Here is a 26,500-nt window from a genome sequence, read left to right as displayed (position 1 = left end):
AGTAAACGGGAAGAACTATACAATAAAAAAAAAAAAAAAAAAAAAAAAAAAAAAAAAAACAAGGAAAATCAAAAACAAAAAAGAAAGATTAAAAAAAAAAGGGGGGGAAGCGGAAAGAAACGCGTTCGCGCTTAGAAATTAATTTATTTCTAAAGAACTATTAAAAATGAAATGATATAAATAAAAAATAAACTCACCCGAAAATAATTTTCTTTCTTTTTCACTTCTCAAATTGTCTCATCACTGTTCTGAAAATATTTTAATTTTGTCTTTTTCTTTCTCTTTCTCTTTCTCTCTCTCTCTCTCTCTCTCCCACCCTTCCTCCCTCTTTCTCTCTCTCTCTCTCTCTCTTTTTTTCTCTTTCTCTTTAAATGACGTTTAGAATAAAAGGGATGAAGAAAACTCGGAGTTAGACGATCGTAACTGTACGCGCGTCTCGACGCTACTGCCCAAAGAACAGTACTCGTAGCACTCGCGTCACGAAGCTCGAACGTTAGAGCGCGTACTCGAGACGCCTCGGCGAAGAACTATCGTGCCAGCTGATTTCCACGCTTCTCTTTGCGTTCCTTTCCGCGCACACGTGCGCAACCGATACGAAATTTAATCTATGTTTAGTTTCTTCCACTAGCTGACCTTTGAATCTTCGTTCATTTATTTACGGACTTAAAGAAAAACGAAAAAAGAAAAAAAAAAAAAAAAGAAAACACTTTTTTTCCATCGCAAGCCTTCCTTCGTACAAATGATTATATAATTTCTTTTTTTTTTTTTTTTTTTTTTTTTTTTTTTTTTTTTTTTTTTTAATCTTTTTTAACTTTTCCTTTGATAATGATATAACGCGTTTTAATTAAGCGATCAAACGAATTAAATCTATCGCATTAAATCTATGACTTTTCAATGAATTAATCACGTCCCATAAGAAATAAATCCATTTTGTCTATGAATATTTAGTGATAGTTAAAATGTGATATGTGATTAAATTCAAAAGTATTTCGTTAATTTTTAATAATAAGAAAAAAATTTTTTTTTATACATATCATTACATTTAACAAGACGACATTTAATAAAACGATCTAATTAAATCGTCGATATGATATTAATATACTTTTATCATTTAAGATTTAATATCATATAGAAAATAATAATATTATTCGAACGTAATCAAATAATAATTATCATTCGATAAATATATTCGATACTTTTTAAATCCGTAACTATGTGAATGTTTAATGTGAAATTTTGAATGTAATTAATAACGTAAAATAAATTCTCTGAGTAAAAACTTGATATAAAATCTTGAAGATATTTTTTATGTGTTAACTGCCTAATTCGAAGGGTGACATAACTGAGGTCTCACGGGTAGACGTTTATTTATATATTCTCATCCTTCTTATACCTCGCGTCAGTTTTTGGATAGACATACTTTTTTATTTCACACCGTTGGATTTCTTATTTATAAGATATGTAAGATAAGATATGATTTTTTTTTTTTCATTTTTCTCTCTTTTTTTTTCTTTTTTTTTTTTCAAGAGAATACAAATATAAAGAACTTAGATCTTGAAATATTATAAATAAATAATAGTTGTATGATTGAATTATAACGATTTTCTATCTTTTTATCTTTCTTCTTTTTTTTTTTTTTCATTATTTCATAATAAATCATTAACGCATACTGCATTGTTTTCTTATCATCAAACGTCATCTTTCTTATTAATAAATACTGACAAAGAATCTTTTCATCGTTTATCCGCAAAATTATTTTTTCGCACAGGGATTTTTCGTTGAAAGTTTTGTGCAACAAACCTTCCTGATATTTTCATCGAGATTCGTTTAATCCGTATAGACGAGCTACCATTTCTCCGACCAGTCTCTCACATTTTGCGATAGAATTCAATCTCGAATTGTCGATTGAACGTGCTGTACGATTTCTTTTCCTTTTTATTTTTTCTTTCTTTTTTTTGTTTTCTTTTTTTTTTTTTTTTTTTTTTTTCATTTACCCTTCGCTGCACGAAACATTGGTGCGTTGGTTAACGGTCCTCTGTTTCCTCTCTCTGTCTCTGTCTCTCTCTATCTCTTTCTCTTTCCATGATTGCTATCGAGATTATTAAAAAAAAAAAAAAAGAGGGAAAGAAAGAAGAAAAAAAAAACTAGAAAAACAACAACGATCATTTTCATCGTGATTTTTTTCAACAATTTTCTTCTTTTTTGTTTGCGGTTCAAGAAAATTTCCAATCTCGGATTATTATTTTTCTTTTTTTTTGATTTTTGAAAATGAAATAAATAATATAAAAAAACAACAACAACAACAACAACAACAATGATTATCAATAATAATTGATTCTTTGTATTTGAATATTTCAATAAAAAAAAAAAAAAAAAAAAAAAAAAAAAAAAAAAAAAAAAAAAAGATAAATAAAAAAAAAAGAAAAAAAATTCAATTAAGAAAAATAAATTGAAAAGTTCATTGGCCGTGTTAAGAATAATTCTTACAAAATCAGTACTATCACAATCAGAAACGTTATTACCTAGAAGCTTTCGTTGGTTGTACCAAGTAGTGAAACGTATATTGTGTTTAATGATCCATTATCTAATAGAAACAATAGATTCAACGCTGTCAGTGCATCACGTTACTGCCCATCAACAGAAATTCAGTTCCGTTTAGTTTGTCGTTATCTAAACGTATCCGATATAGTTGCGTGAATATTATAATAAACCCAATACAAATTATTATCGGAATAAATTTAATATTAAGATTATATTCAGAGAAATATATTTCAAGATAATTAATCGTTCGTATGAAACGATTCTATTATAAATCATAATGTATTATGAAATTAAATGATACGATATGGACAAAAAAAAAGAAAAAAAATAAAAAAAAGAGATTTTGTCGATTAAAAATTATAATTTAGCAAATGAAAATATACCAACATCCATTATCAATGATTTCTACCATATGGAACAATATAGATAGGAACGAAATGAAGGTTTGTAATCGGCTTTGGAATAAACGTATATCGAAATTAACGCCTATTCTCGCAAATATATTATCTCTGCGAGTGTCACGTGCAATATGAAAAGAAATATCTTAATTATATTACATTAAATGATATATATATATATATATATATTATCCGTAAAAGATAATAGTCGATAAGAATAAGAAGGAAGGATCGTAGTAACGACCTAACGAAACGATTCTTCTTCGTGCGATCGAATGTGCTTTAGAGACACTGATGACTCTATTTCGTAGATACGTCGTCGATTGGCGATATCCTCTTTTATCGTGCACCGATAAACCGTGAAATAGGGCTGACTCCTACGATTGGGTAGAAGGAATGAAAAGCTTAAAACCGTTTCTGTTTCTATGCCTCTCTTCCTCTTTTTCTTTTAGAAACTAGTAGAGGATATATATATATATATATATATATATATATATATATGTATGTGTGTGTGAGCGCGCGTATGTATATATATCAATCTTTGATATCACTACAGCCAAGGCCATTCGAGCGTTTTCCGATAGTAGCCAAAGAATCAAACCGGTTTAATACACCTTGCTGTAAGTAGAGTGCAGTGTTATTATCGATTTTTCTATATGAGGTTAACCAGATCGTATTTGGCAGTAAAATTAAAATTCTTTGAGAATCTGTAAAAACGATATGAAATCTTTTTTTTGCAATAAATTTCATCTGACGAGATCTCTCGGATTGTTCTTTCTTTTTTTCTTTTCTTTTTTTTTCCATTTATTATATTTTATGTGTGATATTTTATATATATATATATATGTAGATAGATCACGGCTTTGCATCTTAAATTTAATTCGTTCTAATCAAGAAATCTAATATTAACGGAATCAACAGAAAAATCTCTCTTTATTTCTTTCTCTCTCTCTCTCTCTCTCTCTCTCTCTCTGTAGCTTTTTTCTCTCTCATTATTAACCTAACGATGGTCCAAAGTTTCAATCTGGAATTGGGTCGACATGGTGCCGATCGGAATATTTTCAATTACTTGTGCACACACTCCTCGCCGCATCGGCAATTCTCCGAGTGGTGTGACTACCCGTGCAAATTCCACACCTACTGGTTCTCGTTGTAATACAACATGTAGAATGACGTTGAGAAACCTAATGTAACTTTACAATACATACGTATATACGCCTACGAAATTCGAGAATGCATGACTTATTATACGACAACGTAACAATGAAATAATAATAATCTTCTCTTTTTTCCTTATCACCCACATCACCCATAAACTTTTTGCTCAGATCAATCATAAGAAAAAGTCGATGTAAGATCATTTGATATCTCTTGTTAAATTAATTGTTTTAATAAATATTTAAAACAATTAAAACAAATAAAAGAAGATCGTCTTTTCCTTTAAACGAATTAAAATTATTTATTTAAATATTTGATTATAAGCGCCCCTGGGAATACGGCAACCCTTCACGCTAAGTTCAGTCGATAAAGTCGTTCATTGCATAGAAGAATGTAATCAAAAAAGAATATATTGTCTTATTGATAGATGGCGTTCTTAAGTAACGTTATTATTATGTATAAAGTAATGCCTATTTTCAGGAACATTATAATTAACATTTAAATAAATAATTTTTAATAACAAATAATATCGAGAGAAAGTTAAATAATTGAGATAAGAAAACGTTCATTTTTATATTGTAAATTTGAGTAACTGGCAATATTCCAAAATAACTGAAAGACTTGCAGCATTTGTGAATGTATGCGTCATGTATTAACGCGATGGAATATATATATATATTATATATATATATACCTATACGTATGTAAACCTTTCCTAGAGGCTCTTCTTAACTTATTAAATTCTGTTTACAGTTTGCGTTTCCTCTCTATAATTTATATTCACCATAGTTTCGCCTAAAATCATGCCAAGGTAGTTTCTAGCCGTTCGAGAAATGAACATTTAACTATTGGACATATTAAATCGATTGTAATTAATTTTAAATTCACGCAATAATAAAAAGATGACGAACAGACTTAAATCCCAATTAAGAAATTTTTTTTAACGTCACGACTTCGTCTCTGAATAAATATATAAAAAGATAAAAAGAAAAAAAAAAAAAAAAGAAAAAGAATTTTTCTTTATATGAATTCAAAGATATGATCTCGAACGATAAGCATATACGATAAAATAAATAAATCTTAATCTTTGTTTCGTATTTGTAACTAAGATATTCGATCAAAATCTATGCGAGTATCGTAATCATTTAAATATCATTTAATCGCTTAACATTTTCATTTCTATGAAATATAATTATATTATTCGAGGATAAAATTAATGAATTTTATTTTTTTTTTTTTTTTTTTTTTTTTTCATGAACATTTACGTTAAAGGAGAATGATCATTTCATTTTAAACTATACATTGTCGTGGCTTTATCGTGGCTAGGTTAAATTATATCTTAAAAAGTCAGTCTTAATGAGAAATATAATTTACGTTTACTTTTTTTCTTTAAATTTTCCTTTCTTCTTGCTCTTCTTTTTTTTTTTTCTTTTTTGTTTTTTTATTTGCTTTTTATACTCGCCTGAGATTCCTCTTGCATATTTTTTTTTTCCTTTTCTCTTTTCTTTTTTTTCTTCTTAAGCTGTTACTTATCTAAAAGAATGCGTTAAAAGAAATGCGTAAGAATTCAAGCAATATACTTTACGTTCTTTTCACTAGGGAATACGTACGATGTTGAAAAATGATGGTATAAAACAGAATCTGAGTTTACTTTGATATCTCGCACATGAATAATGTCGTTTTAGAAAAATACCTAAAAGCATAGTATAAATATGTTACTAAAGCTTTCTCTCGTCAATGATATTTTTTTAATAAATTCCAAATATTTCTAAAAAAAAAAAAAAAAAAAAAAAGAAAGAAAGAAAGAAAAAAAAAAAGAAAGACATTAATTACCAATTACTATATGGTGTTTATTTGTTAATGATAAAGAAATGTGTCATAGTTAAAGAAGATACGAGAAATTGTTTGAACCTTGAAAAAAAAAAAAAAAAAAAAAGAAAAAAGAAAGATATAATTACAATCCTACGTTAATATTATTATATCTTTTTTGTAGATTGTAGATTTGCATTATTGCGTATGAAATACTTGAAATTAATTATTCGTGCATCATTCTGATAAGCAAGTAATGTGATATGCTATATGTATCGTTTTTAAATTGATAGGAAATGATACTAAAATGTTTTGACCCAATTAAATCATACTTAGATTGTATTATATTTAACTTTAATATTTTAATAATAATCTTTTCAAGAACATTTTTAGATACCTTTATTGTATTGCTTTTAGAAATGATTATCCTTCAAAAACTAATGATGAATTTTTTCAAATTAACTTTTTTTTCTTTTTTTTTTCTTCTTAAAATCTATTAATATCTCCTTGATTTTTTTGTTTTAAAAAAGAAAAAGAAAAAGAAACAAATCGTTGATATCTCTAAGAAAGTAAGAATAATAATCGGCGTTCATTGAATATAGAATATATTGGAGTCCTTATCTCTTTCGTGTTTACTTTCTTTTATAGTATTCATATTTTTATGAAAGATTTCTATATTTGAAAATTTAAAGTATCCTACAACGACGTGCGAAAAGATATGAACTATCTTTATTCGATGGATTTATAGACTGGTAAAAGCAGAGAATAAAAATGACGTGATATTCTCGAGATCACATCGGTATTTGCCCTCATAACTATTTTCACGACTCTCATAAAATATTCGCCATACCGAGGGCATATTAATATTGAGAAACCACGTATGCAATGAGTTATGCATGATTTTCTGCAATTTCTTCAGGTTAATAGTTCGACGAAGGAATAAATTATATCACGGAATAAAAGGAACACCTAAAATAATATATATTAACATAAAAAATAAAAGTTCCAATTGTTTTTACATGGATTAGTTATTTACTACATTATTAAATTAGATAAGAAAGAGATAGATAGAGAGATAGATAGATAGATAGAGAAAGAGAGAGAGAGAGAGAGAGAGAGAGAAAAAAAATTAATAATTACCAAAAAAAATGGGAATATTCAAAGTAATATCAATTACTTCAATGTACATAAATGGCTGCATACAGAAATTCTATATATAATAAACACACACACACATATATATACATATATATATATATATATATATATATATATATATATATATATATATATAAAATATGTAATATATAAAGATGTATAATAAAAATTTTTTAATAGATATATAATGTACAAATGTTTGTACCAATTTTATTACTCATTTTCTGCTTATAATTCTGAAAAGAATGTATCAATAAGAATACTTAAATTTTATTTTGTTACTTATTTTTTTGAAAATAGACAATATATTATTTTTATGTATCCTGCATGTTCGTTTCCTTGTTATTGCCAGTGTAATATATTGAATCCAAAAAGGATCTTGCAATATCTTTAACGATACTTCTATCTGGTATGCTTTGACTCATTCCATACATTGCAAGCTTTTAAAAATATAATATATATATATATATATATTTATCATTAATATTTTTATTCTATAAAAATTGATAATGTAATATTTAATACTCACTTTTCCTTCAATTGGAAGATCAGGAACTTTTAATATATTTGTTAATTCGGTTCTAACGTCATTTAAAAATTGATCAGCAATACCTGGTTCTGTATGAACATACGTAATACAAATATGTATACCAGAAGGGAATTGAAGTGGATTTAAATTCCATCCTTTTGCACCAAGTGCTTCAGACAATCTATAGATATGAAAGTCATTAGAACCTAATGCAATTACCGAAGTTACAGGTGTGCCAAAAATAAAAATTCCATCCAATTTTCTTAATCTGTGAGAAATAAAAAATATATATTATGATATAAAAAATATATATTATGATATGAAAAAAAAAAAAAAGAAAAAAAAAAAGAAAAAAAATGAATAATTTTATATTCAATCATGGATAATATCGACGCATACTCTTGTTCAATGTATTTAGTAGTTTCAATAATTTTTTTCGTTGCTTGCACATATCCATCGTATCCGAAATATATTAAAGAGGCCCAACACGAGGCTATTATTCCACCAGATCTAGAACCATTTATAGTTGGTGATCCATAAATACCACCAGGCCAATCTGTTGTTATAGTATATTGATGATGTCTATATTTTTTCTCTCTATAAAGTATGACCGAAGATCCTTTTGGTGCATATCCATACTACGCATAAATCATACACATATAATTAACATTTATTTAAGAACTTTATTAATATTTAATTTATTGAAATGTTTTATTTGTAAGGGAAAAAACAAAAAAAAAAACAAAAAAAAAAAAAAAAAAGAAAACAAAAAAATACCTTGTGTGTGTCAGCAGATATACTAGTTACACCAGGCAATCTAAAATCAAAGGGTGGTAAATTGTATCCTATATCTGACATAAAGCAAATAAGAAATCCACCCAAACAGGCATCAACATGAACTGGAATATTATATTTTACGCCAAGCTTTGAAATTGCCTCGATATTGTCCATCGTTCCATATGGAAAATTAGGTGCTGAAGATACCAGCTAAAATGTTAATTGATGATGTATCAATTGAAAAATTACAAAAAAAAAAAAGAAGAAGAAGAAAATAAAAGAAAAGAAAAATATGATTTTTAACAAAACAAAATATTCCTACCATTATTGTATTTTTATTTATAGCATTTTCCATAGCTTTAATAGAGACTGTATAACTATGGGAATTGACAGGTACTGTGCGTACTTTTATATTTAAGTACTGTGCAGCTTTATCAAATGAACTATGTGCAGTTACTGGTACTACCATTTCTGGTCTTTCTATACCTTTAAATTCTCTACCATAATCTCTATAAGCTTTACAAGCTAATATAATCGATTCCGTACCACCTGTTGTCATCTAGTAAATAATTTAATTGAAAAATTAATGATATTCTATTATATTTCTATTTTTCTCTTTTATGAAAAAAAAAAAAAAAGATAAAAATTAAATACTTACAGTTCCACATGTATTCTCATCGCCATTGAACAAACGACAAGATATTCTAATAACCTCTGCTTCCATTTTACAGACACCAGGAAAAACATCAGGATGTAATGGATTGGTATATGATGCAATCTTATAAACATCAGCCATTAAACACATAAGACCAGAATCATTTCTATAAACTGTACCCGATACTCTTCCTTTTTTCCATTCATAATCACCTTATAATAAATAACAAATCAATTGTATTAATATTATTCTTAATAATATATGTTTTAATATGATAATATATTTATTATTAAATCATCTTACCCATTTTTATACATTCCTGTACTTTTAATAATACTTTATCATGACTTAGACCATTCTTTGGAAGTTCGACAATGAATGGAGTATTCTTAAGTTTACGCATTGTATCTTTTTCAAAAGATTCATTAACATCTGAAAGTTCTTTGTCAATTCTATCTCTAATAGATGGTATATAACGAGCTAATTTAAAGAACTGCTTTTTTCCTCTTTCTACAATGGCTAAAAATATATATTAAATATATATAATTATTATATTATTAATCTGAGTAATAAGTAATGGTATAAGGTTAAAAATATTTTTAGCACTTACTTTTATCTTGAGAGAAAATAAAATTCCATATCCAAATAGTTCCAAGTAGAGTGGTAGCAGTTATAGAAACGATCTGCCATGGTTCTTTATTTTGAAAGGAATGATTTACAATTCCTTTCAAAGTATCAACACAAGAAATAACCATATTATATCTAATATATAGAAATAATAGAGATAATTAAATTATTACAGATCAATATATATATATATATATATATATATATATATATATTGATATATATATATATATATATATATATATATATATATATATATATATATATTAGTCAATATATAGTAAGTATTACCTTGATTTATAAAAATATTTTAAACAGTGGTTAAAAGAAAAAAAAAGGAAGAACACACACACACACACACACACAATTATCTAATAATTTTTAATCGAAATCGTAAAAAACAGCGTTTCCTTTCAATGATATATATATCTTATCAATTAAAACTTACAATATTTTCGTATTACTCTGTTCTATGATATTTTTTGTACTTTGGAATCGGTTCACGTTAGAATTCGTTTAGGCATTGTAATTATTCATACTACTTTCCTTGATAATATAACAAAGGAATAAGATATATATATATATATTATTATTATTATTATTATTATTATTATAAAAGTATAATTTTATCTACAGTTAGAAAATTTATATTCACGATTTACGTCAGTAAAAAAAACTAATTTAAGCTACGATTAAATATTAACGATAACGTTACATGTTATTTGATATAATGAACAATAAAAGAAAACGATATAATACTATGATTAATTCGTATGCATGTAATTCTCTAGATAAGATCAAACTACCATCTAGCGTAAATTTTGAGAAAGATATAGGAAAAATGGAACGGTCGGTTTGAATATTTTGAAAATTGTTACCATGTAAAAATTACCGTATGTCGAGAATGATAATTGATTTTTTTTTCTTTCTGTTTTTTTTTTTTTTTCTTTTTTTTTTTCTTTTATATATATAACATTAGTTTAAACAATTTCAATTTTCTTATTTTCTAATTTTTCGATCATTATTTATCACATTTAGGAATATCGTTAATTATTATTACATTTTATTAAATGAAGAAATAAATAAAGATTATATAAGCGTCTGATGATATTATAATTAATTCCAATAACAGATTAATCTAAATAATAAATTACGATTTAAAATATTAATTTATGCTATTTCCTTAGTAAAAATTTGTTAACATTTAGATATTGAAAAGATTCTGTAGACTCTCTAGAACGTTTTAATGTTATATAAGTTCACGTTAATTGTTCTTTTATAATTTATTCTCTAATTAATAATAGTTAGAGACAATCGAAATAAGTATTATTAATTGATTATATTATTTATGCCACTTCCGAGGATAAATTATAAACATTTAGATATTAAGAATATTCTATAGTCTTTTTAGAACAATATGATATAATAAAAGTTTATGGAAAATGTTTAATTATGATAAAAAAAAAGTCATTTTTAATACGTTTGATATAAGGATTAACAATATTAGTATATCTATATATAACAGTGTCAATAATTGTCTGCCATATTGTCGCAAAAATTCTGATTTTCTAATAGGATAACATGAGAGTTGAGGAGTTTACTTCTTTGTCCTATCAGCTGATCTTATTAGTCGAAGTTAAGAAAAAAACAACAGGTGTCGGCATCTAGCGGAGAACACTGAACTAAATTCTTAAAAATTCTTAATACCCCTGGCGCCATCTCGTGTGTCCCTATTGTATTTCTAATTTCAAAAATAATATCAGCGGACTGTATCCACTATGATAAATAATGTGAGCGAACTGTACTCACTTGACGAACTCCTCTATCGTCATGTGTTCCTATTCAAAAATCCGAATTTTTGCGACAATATAATGATCAAGATATATGTATATATACGATTAATACATTAAAAATGATTTTCTTTGATCATTAATATACACTTTTCATGAACTTTTATGATATCAATTTGTTCTATAAAGACTACAGTATATTTTAAATATTTAAATGTTTATAATTTACATATAAAAATGGAATAAATAACGATATCAATCGATAATACTTATATCATTTATCGCTTCTGTTAATTAACATATTAATATTAGGTTGGAAACTATGAAACAGGCGTTGAATGAAAATAAATAACTAAACAAAAACGCCCGTTTCATAGTTTCCAACCTAATAATTATTAAACACTTTTTTTATGAACTTTTATGACGTCATATAGTTCTAGGAAGATTAAAAAAAATATTGAATATCTAAATATTTATAATATATACTGTGAAAAGATAAATAAATAATATTCTTAATTATTAATCCTTATATCAAAGAATTTTCAATTATCTATCAATAATAAATTTGTCAATTATTAAACATCATATATAAAAATTTAATAATATTATATAATTTTAGAAAGATTACAGAATATTTTAAATATTTTAAATATTGAAACTTGTATTGTCATTAATTCTTTTCCATAATATTCTCTTTTATTATAAAATAATTTAATAAAATAACGTCAAAAGGTACGAACGAACAGGAGACGCAAATCCATTGTCGTTTAAAGTTTTTTTTTTTTTTTATCTTTATTTACAAATTTGTTATAATCATTAATGTACTCGGTAACAAAATTGTATTGCACATATAGAGAATTATTGTTAGCGCTAAGGCGAGAAAATTAATTAACAACGTTGTTTTATCTTTCTTTCTTCTTCCATTTCTCTTTTCGCTTTTCGCTTTTTTTTTTTTCCCCCATTTGACAACAAACAAATCGATACCATTGGAATTGGATAAAATGTAATTTTTTTCTTTTTCTATTTTTTTGTTTTTTTCTTTTCTTTTTTCCTTTTTTTCTTTTTTTTCCTTTTCGTCGTTATTGTATTATTAATATGTACTCACAATCAGTCAATAAAACGTACACGTAGATAGCGTTCTTGATTAATTTTTTTTCTTTTTTCTCTTCTTCCTTTTCTTCTTCTTCTTTTTTTTTTTTTTTTTTAAGCACAATCTTAACATTATCCAAGTAATAAAGGACGTAACTTCTTCAACGTAAAAAATAATTATTACAGCAGATAAAGATACTTACATAGATATTTTTGTTAGAATTAGATTATCTAACTTTCGAGATAAGCCGAACATTTTAGAACTTTATCAGTCACATTTTTCAAGCTTGATACGAAATTCACTCGAATATTCACATAAAATAGAAACGATTTTAATAACAATACATATATACCACTGGCATAATTGATAAATTTTTTATTCTCTTTTTATCTCTCTCTCTCTCTCTCTCTCTCTCTCTCTCTCTCTCTAATTATTTATTTATTTATATATAACGAAGACGAAAGCAACGTGAATATTTACCTATCGCATTAAAAATGACAATTATCTCTCCCTTAATATAATTATGATTTTTTTTTCCATCGAGAATGATTTTCAACATGAATTGAATTTATTTATTGAACGCGTGACAATTCAGTTCGTTTTGCTCGGCGACGATATAAATGAAAAATAAATAAACGTCAAGTAGGAGATTTCAAGATCTAATTTCGTATAAAATGATTTAATTAAAAGTATCACTTAGGAATTATTTAAAATGACGATACTTAATAATGATTTTATACGAATTAGCTCGACACGCCTACTTTACTTACTTATATATATATTTATTTTTCCTTTTTTCTTTTCTCTCTCTCTCTCTCTCTCTCTCTCTCTCTCTCTCTCTCTCTCTCTGCTTTTTTTTTGTTTCTCTAATCATCGTCATTTGATTAAGATAAACGCAAACTCACATTTAAAAGTTATATCCAATAATATTATTAACAATAATCGTCCGTTAATTTCTTTCAATTATATTATTTTATCATTAATTCGTTTTATTAGCGTATAAATTCTAATAGGGTGTGCGTATTCTGTGCTATTATTATTCATCAGAATAAAATAATATCTCCTACTAGATAACGTGAGTTTGCGTTACTATTGATTTTACAAATTATGTATAGGTATATTTTATGTGCAACGGTGTTTAATATATTTATTTATATCTTGATTGAAACTTAACGCTAAAAATTACCAATTATGAAAGTCGCATTTTAATGACTTTTATAAACAATTTCGAGGACAGCATTTAAGAAACTGAAAATTCGTATAGTATACGACTTTTATCCGATAACTTTCTATACCTCTCTCTCTCTCTCTCTCTCTCTCTCTCTCTCTCTCTCTCTCTCTCTCTCTCTCTTTTTTTCTTCTTCTTTATTTTTTTTCCTTTTTTCATAAATTTTTTGCCACGATTGCTGATTACTTTGCCATTGAATAATTTATACATTGTCTTTTTTTTCTTTATTTTTTCTCTTTTTTTTCTATTTCTTTTTTTTTTTTATTTTTTTATTTTTTTATTTTTTTTTTTTTTTAATCGAGAATGGAGCTGCATGAAATTGTATATGTGTGTGTATATATATATATATATATATATATATATATATATACGTGTGTGTGTGTGTGTGTATATGTGTATTTATGTACAGACATCTAAATTTCGTTTATAAATAAAATAATACAATTTATATAAACAATCACAAGAGCGAGAGAGATAGAGAGAGAGAATGAGAGAGAAAGAGAGATAGAGAGAAAGAGAGAGAGAGAGAGAGAGAGAGAGAGAGAGAGAGAGAGAGAGTGTAAAATTACATTGATAAATAATTTGTTCAAACAAATATATATATATATATATATTTTTTCTTTTTTTTTTTTTGAAAGAGATAAATAAAAATTATAATCGTGTGATTAAGCCTTACATATTTGATATAATTTGTCTAACATTTCAAACGTAGCCATGACGTAAACGATAAATATCTAATTATTATAAAGCGATTACTATCATCTAGATATAACATTGGCTTATTAGTTTACTATTGCATGCCCCATTCTCGATATATTAGCGCTTCTTTGTCTTCTATTTTTTTCTTTTTTTTTTTTGCCTCTTTCTCCCTTTTTCTTTTTTTTCTATTTTTTTTTCTTTATTTTTTTTTTATTTTTTTTTTATTTTTTATTATTTTTTTTTTAATAATATCTCGTAGGCCTGACACCGATTCCATATTCACATATCAATTTTACGATTAGGCGAACGTCTATGTTTTTGCATTTTAATCCCTAATATACGTACGACGATACGTACATGACGATTTTATTTATTTTTTTTATCTATTTGTTTGTTTATTTATTTATTTATTTATTTCTTATCTCTTCTTCTCATCCTTCTTCACTTTTTAATTTTTATTCTTTGTTTTGTATGTAAAAACGGCATAGACCGTTTCTTTTATGGGAAATACTTTCTGCTTTGGCGTCTTTTTGTTTAATTCATTAAATAATAAATTTAATTTAATTACTTATTTTTACTTATCTCTCTCTCTCTCTCTCTCTCTCTCTCTATCTATCTCTCCTTCTCTTTCTATCTCTATCACTATGTATCTATCCTATCTATCTTTCATTCATTTCTTTCTTTTACTTTTTCTCTTTCTTTTTCTTTTTTTGTTTGTTTGTTTTAATTCATTAATTCATTAATATTATTTACTTCTTTCTTTTTTGTTTTTGTTTCATTTTGCCGATGATTTGCCTCGATCGATCCCGTTTCTTTTTCTTTTCTTTGTTTCTTTCTTTTATTTATTTATTTATTTATTTATTTTTTTGTTTTCTTCTCGACGAGAAACGATACACGAGATCGAACATTATCCATCAATATTTTCTTCTTGTTTAATAATATATAATAATATATCATACGCATTAAGAAACATTTAAATTGAACAACGTCATAACTTGCTCGCACGTACATATGTTAATGTATTTATCTGTGTAATTGTTTTTTAAGGCGAGTCCATCAATAAATTACATGTGTATACAAAATTCTAATATGTTTATATGCGTCTGAATTTTTTGTTTGTGTCTATTTGCGTGTAGATATGTGCGTGTCTTTCTCTCTCTCTCCCTCTCTCTCTCTCTCTCTCTCTCTCTCTTTTTTTATGTATATGTATGTATATGTGTGTGTGTGTGCGTGCGTGCGTGCGTGTTTGTGTGTATGTGTGCGTGTATTCGGCGGACCGCCAAAAATGAACGAGAGTTGAAACTTTCAACAGTATTTTACTATACTCCAACGTGTCGCATAAACTATACAAAAATGAGCTCTCGAAGTTGGGAGAAACGAAATTATTTTTTGGACGGTACGACGAAGAAACGTTTACATATATATACATATATTATATATATATATATATATATATATATATATATATATATGTATATATATATATACGTTATGTATGTATGTATATAACGAAATATTACCATACAATTATCAAAAAAATTTCTTTTGTGTTCCACACAAATTTAAATCGCTTGTAATTTCTCTGATGTGTTTAACATTGATCAACGGAAGTGGAGAATTTTTTGCTCTCTCTCTCTCTCTCTCTCTCTTTCTCTTTCTCTTTCTCTTTCTTTCTTTCTTTCTCTCTTTCATTCACATTCATTCTATCTTTTACAGACAACACACGAAAAATTTTTCATTGCGAAAACGCATAAAGGTCTTGTGCACTTTTCTTCTGCAATATTTTTTTCTTCTTTCTTTTCTTTTCTATTTTCTTTTTACTTCTTTATTGTTTTTTTTTTTTTTTTTTTTTTTTTATTTCTTTTTTCTTCTCTTTGGAGAAACTCCAAGACGACACGTTCCGACATTTTTGTTCTTTTTTTGTTAATTACACATACTTCCTTCTCTAGACGATGACTATTAAATCATTTATAATCGAAAGACACGTGGGTGTGTGCCTTGCTTACACGTAAGTCTTTTTCATCTCGTCGTTAATATTCATACTCCAAATTTCGTAGAGATCTGTAAATTGAAATTGAAATTGAAATTAAAATTAAAAGGGAACTAATAATTATTGTAATAATAATTTATTATTTCATAGTAGACTTCTGATTGCGTTACAATACAATTAAATGTATGTACTTATGATTTACATTTAAACTGAACAATCGTATATAGAAATCAACTATGAAATTATTAACAATAATAAGTATTGTATTCAAAATAAATAAAAGATTATATATATATATATATATATATATATATATATATATATATATGTATCGTTGATTTGTGTGACTAATTGTATCTAATTTCGTACATATATCGAACGAGGTACTGGGGAGTGACGGTTACTTGAGCCTTTGCGTAACATTTGCCAAGGCAACAGCAAAAGCTTGCAATGCACTGAAAGGGTATTGAAAATCCAACGTGTAGGCATTTCCATCTATCCGGCCAAATTGCATCACCTATGGTATCATGAAAAATAAAAGAAAATTATTTCGTAATATAAATAAATTTGTTAATATAAATTAATTAAACGTAACAAATAATTTCTATATATATATATATATATATATGTAAACGTATATATATATGTATAATATTTAAAAACTTGCCTGTTTCCCTCTAAATTCAATTTGAAAATTCTTAGCACTTTCTTGTGTTACTCTACCACCAAAATCAAGCTGATAAACCTGACTAGCTTCGTTCCACATTGGTGCTTTATTGTGCATCACAAGTTCTCGTCTAGTTGTCTCCTGTTTATTATGACCATTAGACATTCCAGCACCCCTTTGTTTCAACTAAAATAATATAAAAATAATAGATATATGTGTGTGTGTATGGCCATATGTGTCCGTTTATTCATAACGATACTCTCTTTTATATATTAACGATTTGAATTATTTAGAATATTTTCTCTAACTTTCTGACGTAGCTGTGCTTTCTGAAAGGTTTCCAAGTCGCGATAATTCGATGACGAGTCGTCCTGTATTAATCCTTCCTCATCGGAACTCTCGCCACGACTTTTTCGCGTTCGCCTGTTTAACAAAGGACTCGATAATAGTCTCCTTCTGATTGGCGAAGCCGAAGCTGGTCTTTTTCCTTTCTTCGAGGGTGCCGGACTGCTTGGTGAACTTCTTGGCAGTCTACAACTTTAAATTTATTTATTTATTTTTTTTATTTCACGTTATTAAATCTAATTTTTTTAAATAATCTTTTTTTTTTCTCATTACATAGAATAGGTAACATAGAATACCTTGAGGATGGACGAGGTGATGGGGGTGGTAAGGAATGACTCTCATCGAAATCTTTGAGTCTTGCGGCAAGACCGTCCAATGATGATGCCAAAGAACCACTTGGACTGGAACCCCTAAAAATTAATATTTAACATAAATATGTTATCAATATTGTATATATGCTTATGACGATTAATTAATTAATTCTTTTGTTTAATTTTAATTTTTGTAATTTTTCTTTTTATTTTTTTTATTGTTTTTATTTTTTGTTTTTTTTTTGTTTTGTTTTTTTTTGTTTCTAATAGTCACCTAACAGGAGACACACAAGTTTCCAATCGACATGGTTTCTCAACGTAAGTTTCATCGTTACCATGAAGTATCTTTTTTTGACGTTCCATCACGGTATCGTTGTTAATCTCCCCTAATACTACTATATTCAAATCACTGCACTTCTCCTCCGTTACAATTTCAGAATTATTAACAATGTTCGATGCTTCCTCAAGGTGTTCAGGCAATTTAGGAGGTGTAGTTATAAGTTCGTTACTAGGGAATATATCACTGGAGTCTAAACTCTTCGATTTACCACAATTACGAAGTCTTGGTGGTTTACTATTTTGTTGTCCAATGTCGTGCTGTGGTCTATTCTTTTTCCTTCTTTTTGTTTTTCTCGAAACCAATACCAATCTCTTGTTAGGCGCTTCCTTTCTCAACATTTTCAAGGCAACATCGCAAGGAACCAACTGATGAACGTCTACCAGATCTAAATATCCAACGCTACAACTTCTTACTATTGAATCATTTGAACAAAGTGGACCGATACTAACGACCGTTGGTGTCCTATGAACACCACGAAATTGTTCAATGTCAGCCTCGGCTTTACTCTCTTCGTCGATAAAACGAAGCTCTTCTGTCTTTCCGTTCGATTGATTAGAAACATTGATTTTTCCATAACTACCCTGAGATTTCATTTCCTTTTGTTGTTTCAAATTACACGGCGAACATGAAGTCGATTGTTCGTGATCAGAATTATCTGATAATTGATAGGAACACGTAGACGGAAGTAATAAACTGGACGAACCGTTCGAGCCATTATTATGTTTTGAAAATGGATTTAAATTACTTTGCGATGGGCTTATGCTCAAGTTAGTCCCATTATTTTGATTGTTCCTTGGATGTAAGAAACCGTGGCAGCTTTGTTGCACGTTGTTCGAGTGATTTGAGTTTAGGACGTTACTCGAACATGACGTCATGATGTTCAAGCCATTCATATAAATCATTTGTGATTGGGAACAATCGTTACCACCATCCAAATTATTTAATATGGAGTTTTGCGAGCTCGATGCTTCGGCTAATGGTATCTGCCCGTTATGCATGGACGTTGGAATGATGTTGGACGAACCAGAATTTAGACTAGATTTGTCCTCTTGAGATATCTGATTGAGCTTATTATTTTCGAGTTCCTTTTTCGTAACCATACCGGTATTTTGTTGATCGGCCAATGCCGTTTTAACTCTTTGAATATTACTCGAATAATCGGTACTTGTATTCGACGTAGCTATTAAAGTTTGTGTCGGCGCGACTGCATTTTTAGGCGATTGCAAAGCTGGAACGTCGCAACATCTAGGTGGATTGTGCCTAGGTGGTGTACGATAAGTATTCGTAGGTGCGCTTCTTATATTCTCATACAAATTCGTCATCTCTTGAAGATCTACATATGGGAATTCGTTTTCATAATTTTCGACGCGTGCCAAAGAGGCAGGTAAGGCTTCTGTGGTTAAAAATTGATTTGAGATTTGTGACTTTGGACGATTTGGATTCAGTCGTGCGTTTCGCGGCGTCATAGGAGCTATCGGAGGTGGCTGAGTCTCCGAGGTTGCTCTAGAAGTTCCCTGAAGATCCTGAAATGTTTCCTCCTCGTCTTCGGAAAATAAATTAGGGTTGAAACTTGGATCTGGACCTGTAAAGGAATAAAAACTTTTGATATTTTTCGATATCATACAGAAGATATATTTACGAATGTTAGAGAAAATGATAAAAATGGGAAATATTAATGACCTGCAGGTAAATCATCTCTCAATTCCGTCATCACCAGTGTCATTTGCCTTGGTTGCAAATGTAACAATGATGTTCGATAAGTAACTTGACCTAAGTTAGCTGGTACAGAATCTGCCAAGCCGTGGAATTTAAATTTCGTGCCCCAAATATTTGACGTTACTTCGACCAATCTAGCGTGCTGCAAACAAATAGATTCAGTTAAGAAAGGATCATGATTCCACTCCTAAACCTAAAATACTCGTTAAGATTTATCCTACGTCACGCGATTCCTAATGTATACATGCATACATACATACATATATATATATATATATATATATATATATATATATATATATCGATCGAGTAAGTAATTCAACTGATAAGCATTGAAAATTTTAAAGGTATCCTCTACCTCGGGCAAAGTGTCGACGTAAGTGAGATCATCAGTTTCCTCTGAGCCCTTTTCTTCCTTCTTTCTTCTATTTTTTCGACGATTTCTTGGGGAACCACATAAATCTGCGGTATCTCTTTCTGTATCAGAACCATCACTGAAGGAAGGACATTGTGATACATCGTCGAATAATTGTAAAGTATCTTGACTCTGGGGATCGAATATTACAAACTCTGGCCTGATTTTACTGGTTCTTCGACCTTTTAATAATGGTACCAAACCACCTAAATATTCTAAATATAATGTATAACAAGGTATAGGTTCTACGGCATGTCTAAGCATTGTACAATGTAATCTTCCACTTCCAGCTGGTGGCCTGGATACAAAACGTCTTAATTCTCTTGGCTCTGGTACTGGACACCTAATGGAAAAGAAACAAAAAGAAAAAAAAAACCGAAAGAAAAGAAAAAGAAAAGGAAAACGGAGGAAAAAAAAACTATTTCAATCAAAAATTGTCAAATATTATTATTATATTTAATATTGCTTACCGTATCGTACTAGCAAACAATGCAGCTACCGATGCTCTTAATCTAGATGGTAACGGAAGTTGTTGGACACTGGATTCTCTTGTGAGGGCTGCCCTCACTGCTAATCTAGATAGCAACTGCAATGAACCGACCCTCCTATGACGTAGAAATTTCATTTAGAATTAAATAACGTACTTAATTATTGTCCATTGTTACAAGAGAATCTTATGTTACGATACAATACGATACGATAATGTTCACATACAACTTTTATATTATATTATTTTATATTATATGATAGAGATTATATATGCTCTATTAATAAAATTGTATACCTTTTATATAGAGCATAATTAATATATACTTTACATATTATATATATATATATATATATATATATATATATATATATATATATATATGTAAAATATTAACAGAATTATAAGAATTATTTATAATGATTTTATATATCGATTATAAGCGAGTCATTGTTATTATTTATCCAAGATGATGATTATAACCAATAATGAAATGAAGAAATAAAAAATAAGAAAAGCACATACATAAATCGTATTATATATCACCTGGAGACCCATGCCGCATGTACTCTTGCACCAGTGGCTACGAAGAGTCTTCTGTCGTTATGACCCCAGGTTAACGCCGATACAGGGCACTGAAAGATAACGAAACTCGTAAATCAACGTCAGGACGATAAGAAGTCGTTTTAGTTCTCGCGTGTATAAGAAAGAACATACATACATACCTGCGTGTATGGAATTACTGTTGTGTAAACGAGGGTACCGTTAACCGAATAGAACTTTAATAGGTTCGTATATTCTAATGAATTATTTTGAGGAAGAGAATCCGAATCCTTCGTTCCCGCAATAGCTAATAACTTTCTTGAATTACTCCATTCTGCGTGTAAAGGTGTTTTTAAATTTGTACGTACAGTTATTGGTGATACGTCGTCGAAGGAACGAAGCATAACTATGTTACCATCGGCAAGGCAAACAGCTAATATGTAATTACGTTCGTCTGTTGATTATATTAAAAATATATAAATTAATTAAACTTTATATATTTGGCATGTACAAAAGATATATATATATATATATATATATATCTTTTTTTCTTTTCTTTTTTTGAACGAATGCTTTAACGATTGTGATTTTTTTTTTTTTTTTTATAAAAGACAATAACAATTCATATTATAAATTTATTATTAATGCACATTTGTTTACCCCTTCTTGATCTATCGCTTGTAACATCTTCGTCACCTTCCTCCATCGTAAATTTTTCGGCACTCCAAGCCATCGAGGTAACACCCGCTGCCAATTGTACCTCCGATACCATTGCACCATGCACATCCATCACTATCAATTGTCCAGCCGTTGTTCCAAAATAAACCTATCATCATTGTGTTAATAATGAAAAATGTTTCTGACCAAATGAGCACGTGCGAACGGGGTTTATTTTTTTTAAGAGAAGAGATCAATCGTACAAATTCGAATTGCAAAAACATCGATAATACAATGAACAAGTTTAAACAAATAAATATGAAAAATTTTTTGCCTGTTGATCATCCGGTGTCCAAATTCCGCAAGTTATCGTAGCTTTGTCATTTAACATAGACGACCAATATCTTTGTCCACCAACACTGCCGACCAATACGAAACCATCCTAGAAAAAAAAAAGAAGAAAAGAAAAAAAAAAAAGAAATCAATAAAATCTAATCGATCGGTAATCGGTATTCTTTCTAAAAAGACAAATTTCTCGATTGATTTCATTTCGTTCTTGAAGACATTCTCTGGTTTCATATGAAATTCAATATCTAATTCATTGTATTTCAATATGTACGATAAAATCAATTGGATAATACGATTCGATGGATATATCGATCGATAAAGTATTAATAACAAACTTGTTTGTAACTATCGTTCGAATAATGGAATAGAAATGAAAAATTTCTAGATCCTCGTACTAATTTTATTTTCGACGATTTTCAAGGGTTTTCGAAAAAAGAAAAAAAAAAACAACAAACGAGCAAAAGAAAATAAGAAATGAAATCAATTTAATGGTATAGAGTATAATTGATCATATATATCTATATATATATATATATATATATACTCGATAACATATAAGAGCCATTCGACCATCGTGAGACCAAGAGAAATGCGTCACAGGTGTGTTCCTATCATTTATCAATTCTATACTCCATCTTCCTTCGTATTTTATCCAAACGAAGATTACACCTGAACTGTCACATGATGCTAACTTCTGATATGGCTCGTTCCATTTTACAAATATTACCTGTAAAAAAAAAATATATATATATATATATATATTACAATATATGTATGTATTAATATATCAGATAATGTAAAGTACATTAGAAATAAAAGTAAAGTATATTAGAAAATTATTAGAAACGATTGAAAGATTCATTGTCTTTCATTTTGTAAAAATTATTGATCGTTATACTAATTTTAAATGAAAGAACAAATCGATATGTTGTTCGTCAAATAATTTGAATTAAATATGATAGCTTAAAACGTGCCAGTTTTTCTTTTTTTTTATAAAAATAAAAGAGAGAGAAAGAGAGAGAGAGAGAGAGAGAGAGAGAGAGAGAGAGAGAGAAATAAGATAACTAAAAGGCAAATAAAAATAAAATTATCTTGATAATAATGAGAATAAATTAAAATCTTGATAATAATGAGGATAAATTATAATAATTTATTTTAAAAGTTCGCTTTTCTTAAACTATTAAACATATAAAAATTCCTCGAGAGAGAGAGAGAGAGAGAGAGAGGTGAATTTTCATTTATTTAATAATTTCATCTCTCTTTCTATACCGCACTTTACCGTCTTCGTTTTAATTTTCTTTCAATGCACTTCGATAAATGGATGAAGTATATCGAGTTCGTATTTCCCGAGAAGAATTTTTTTTTCCTTTTTTTCCTTTTTCCAGTTTTTTTTTCTTTTTCTTTTTTTTTTTTTTTTTTTCTTTTTCATGATCGTGCCTCGTTGAAAGCAGCAGTCAAACCTAGTCGAATGATCAAAGCCGTGCTTTTTATCTCGGGATGCCATTAGAGGGATTTGTATTTTCGAGTGCTGGCCTGTTTCTTTAATGAAACCGTGTTTCAAAGATAAAAGAGTATCTGTCATTTTCATAGAAACATGTACGAATTTATGTCTTTCTTAATTTTTTTTTCCTTTTCCCATAAAAACATAGAAAGAGAAAGAGAGAAAGAGAGAGATTTCTCTTTCTCTCGAGAAATGGAAAAAAAGTATATTATAACTTTAAAATAAGACGTTCGAAGAAAGATAAACTATACTCAAGAATGGCCGAGATATATAACACGAGCATAATAATTAATAATAATAATAATAATAATAATAATAATAATAATAATAATAATAATAATAATAATAATAATGATAAAATAACTTTGACAAATCTTGTTTGTTTGTTTGTTTGTTTTTTTTTTTGTGCAACTCTTTAGAAATTTATTCCATATCGATCATTAACTTCAAGAAGATGATCTATCTCGTGTATTAAATGTAATTATCAATTATCTATTGCCAGAATAGATTAATTAATTAATTACGTCGTTTGAAAATCCTTCCGATAGAAAAATGATCAAATATTATTAAATCGTGAAAGGGAATAGCTTTAAAATAAAATTGTTTGGAGATATTTTTTTTTGTTTACTTTTTCTTCTTTATTTATTTATTTATTTTTTTTTTTCTCTCTAATATTGCCCGTATACAATATACGAACAAACAAGGGTTCTATTTGTAAAGAAGTACCACGAAATTCTATGGGGTTGATGGAGGGCAAGAGGAAGGGGGAGTATGTGTAGTCAACGGGGTGTATAGTACAAGCTGGATTAATCGCACTTTGCGTGAACGTCGAATCGATGCCAGAGCATCCACTTGTCTAGTGAAAGAAGTCAACGACCGGGTATACATGAAGGGATGTAAAAGAAAGAAAGAGAGAGAAAAAAAAAAGAAAGAAAAAAAAGAAGGGAAAAAAAATTATCGAGAATGATCAACTACGTTGACAGGTGACATAAAATTACGAGTCGGTTAAAATTTTCTTCTATTGTCGTTATTGTTGTTAAAAAGAAAGGGGGAAAAAAAAAGAAAGAGAAAAAAAAAGAAAAAGAATGTAAACAAAGATCATAAAAATATTTCGAAAGTTCCTATACAACGCACACGTACATACGATCGATCGTTTCAATAATAAAATCAAGAATATTTATTTGCTTAACGATTGTCTCTTCACCCCCTCATCCCAAACCCTCGCCCCCCGCCCCACCATTGCATATAATTCCTTTATATGTCACTCAAAATAAAATTGATAATACGTATTGTTCGATTAATTATCAACGACAAATAAATAATTTTACAGAAACCCGACGTGTTTTTTTAACTTATCGAGAGAGAGAGAGAGAGAGAGAGAGAGAGAGAAAGAGAGAGAGAGAGAGAGAAATGTTCTTTATATTTTCCATTGGTTTTCCCTTCCGACGTTCGGTTTTCTTCGTTCTCTTGTTTACCTATTGAAAATTCCCACGATATATTTTTCTCAATCGAATCGAATTCACGGTATTGTAGAAAGATAAAGAAAAGAGAGAGATAGAAAGAGAGAGAGAGAGAGAGAGAGCAAGTGCACATTAGAAGTAGGTTTCACATATATTTTTGAATTTCTCAACTTTCCTCCAAAGGCTATGGATTTGCAGATTACGATAAAGCGTAGCAGCAGGTGATAGGAACGATATCGCGAAGGAGATACACGAGTCTATATTTCAAAAATTGTGAAAACATGAACGACGCGTGATATATTGAGATGAAAAAGGAAAATAGAAGAGAAAGAAGGATAGTAAAATAAAGAGAGATAGATAGATAGATGGATAGAAAGAGAGAGAGAGAGAGAGAGAGAGAGAGAGAGAGAGAGAGAGAGAGAGAGAGAGAGAGAGAAATAGAAGAGGACAGAATTCATGGAAGAGGGTAGTGATCGATAAGACGTTTGCCTTCGAATTCTCTCGTGGCATCGAAGCCATATATGTAGAATGCGAGATTGTGGCCCGAGTACTACTTCACGAAGATATTTATAGTAATACCGAAGATTATGTGTAAAATTCCATGCACGACAAAACATCGGCAAAATATCTTCCGATGTCGAGATTTACAAAGAATTTCGAACTCGAATATGAAGAATCCAATATTGAGATCCTTTCTACTTTATAAATAAAATTCGATGAATCAATAAGAAAATATCAATTTTACAGTACAAAAAGAAATTTTCTTTTTCTTTTCGTTTTACTATGTTCGTTCTACTATGTTCGTCCTTCTTGAAATATTTAACATTTCTTTCTTTTTCTCGTTTCTTTTCCTTTTTTGTTCTCTATCTCTCTCTCTTTCTCTCGTTCAAACCAATGGAATATCATGAAAATCATTAACGTAAATATACATTAACTATCACTCGTATGCATTAGTAATACATATATGCATACAAAATTCATCTATGCTACAAATTATTCAAAATGGGATATTAGCAAAACGCATTATATAAGTACATTTACATGCAATATATACGATATCGTTTACTTCTTGCATTGCTTTTGAATAGACGAGAATAATAATAGTAATGTTTCACATGGGGGTGAGTGAGGAGTGGGACGAAGTGGGTGAGGGTGGGGAGGGAGGGAGGGAGGGAGAGAAATCATCTTTATTAGAATTTCTCTGACTATACGTATTCTCTGTATATACGAAAAGCATTTACAATAGTCGAGAGATATAGAA

General features: G+C 28.5%; 2 protein-coding genes and 2 long non-coding RNA genes across 12 annotated transcripts in view; all 4 read right to left on the bottom strand.

The window, feature by feature from the left end:
- The window catches only part of LOC124429174, a 34,272-nt gene extending 33,662 nt beyond the window's left edge, over window positions 1–610 (bottom strand). The window contains exon 1 of the long non-coding RNA XR_006943386.1: window positions 198–610. This is a non-coding gene — a long non-coding RNA (uncharacterized LOC124429174). The remainder of the gene's footprint in view (window positions 1–197) is intronic.
- Window positions 611–5,513: 4,903 nt separating this feature from the next.
- LOC124428987 lies at window positions 5,514–7,131 on the bottom strand. 2 transcript variants are annotated; one of them, XR_006943357.1, is made up of 4 exons: window positions 7,047–7,131; window positions 6,304–6,875; window positions 5,708–5,790; window positions 5,514–5,630 (listed from the first exon to the last, which is right to left on the bottom strand). It is a non-coding gene; the product is annotated as an uncharacterized LOC124428987 (long non-coding RNA). The 2 variants fall into 2 exon arrangements; XR_006943356.1 differs by lacking the exon at window positions 7,047–7,131 and having other exon boundaries at window positions 6,304–7,021.
- Window positions 7,132–7,222: 91 nt separating this feature from the next.
- Window positions 7,223–10,327, bottom strand: LOC124428974 (sphingosine-1-phosphate lyase). 3 transcript variants are annotated; one of them, XM_046973607.1, is made up of 9 exons: window positions 9,944–10,327; window positions 9,636–9,787; window positions 9,329–9,544; window positions 9,029–9,237; window positions 8,693–8,929; window positions 8,371–8,580; window positions 7,993–8,231; window positions 7,594–7,861; window positions 7,223–7,504 (listed from the first exon to the last, which is right to left on the bottom strand). In XM_046973607.1, the coding sequence occupies exons 2-9, from the start codon at window positions 9,778–9,780 to the stop codon at window positions 7,379–7,381; spliced, it is 1,650 nt and encodes a 549-aa protein (XP_046829563.1). In that variant the 5' UTR covers window positions 9,781–9,787; window positions 9,944–10,327; the 3' UTR covers window positions 7,223–7,378. The 3 variants fall into 3 exon arrangements, with proteins under 3 accessions (XP_046829563.1, XP_046829565.1, XP_046829566.1); XM_046973609.1 differs by having other exon boundaries at window positions 10,101–10,327; XM_046973610.1 differs by having other exon boundaries at window positions 9,636–9,749; window positions 9,944–10,325.
- Window positions 10,328–15,574: 5,247 nt separating this feature from the next.
- LOC124429008 (tubby-related protein 4) overlaps window positions 15,575–26,500 on the bottom strand; it is a 30,333-nt gene continuing 19,407 nt past the window's right edge. For 4 of the 6 annotated variants that reach the window (XM_046973668.1, XM_046973669.1, XM_046973671.1 and 1 more), the window contains exons 5-18: window positions 22,823–23,005; window positions 22,265–22,372; window positions 21,934–22,099; window positions 21,456–21,727; window positions 21,277–21,365; window positions 20,714–20,848; window positions 20,187–20,586; window positions 19,793–19,970; window positions 18,047–19,694; window positions 17,758–17,871; window positions 17,425–17,653; window positions 17,117–17,302; window positions 16,819–16,966; window positions 15,575–16,520 (exon numbers count right to left, since the gene is read on the bottom strand). In XM_046973668.1, coding sequence (XP_046829624.1) covers window positions 16,850–16,966; window positions 17,117–17,302; window positions 17,425–17,653; window positions 17,758–17,871; window positions 18,047–19,694; window positions 19,793–19,970; window positions 20,187–20,586; window positions 20,714–20,848; window positions 21,277–21,365; window positions 21,456–21,727; window positions 21,934–22,099; window positions 22,265–22,372; window positions 22,823–23,005 — 3,825 coding nt within the window. In that variant the 3' untranslated portion in view covers window positions 15,575–16,520; window positions 16,819–16,849. Of the gene's footprint in view, window positions 16,521–16,818; window positions 16,967–17,116; window positions 17,303–17,424; window positions 17,654–17,757; window positions 17,872–18,046; window positions 19,695–19,792; window positions 19,971–20,186; window positions 20,587–20,713; window positions 20,849–21,276; window positions 21,366–21,455; window positions 21,728–21,933; window positions 22,100–22,264; window positions 22,373–22,822; window positions 23,006–26,500 lie in introns of those variants that run through there. The other 2 variants (XM_046973672.1, XM_046973673.1) reach the window with 2 other exon arrangements.

Source organism: Vespa crabro, chromosome 14, assembly GCF_910589235.1.
Source record: "Vespa crabro chromosome 14, iyVesCrab1.2, whole genome shotgun sequence".
NCBI lineage: Eukaryota > Metazoa > Arthropoda > Insecta > Hymenoptera > Vespidae > Vespa > Vespa crabro.
The sequence above is the reverse complement of the archived record's forward strand: the minus strand, read 5'-3'. Positions and strand labels throughout refer to the sequence as shown.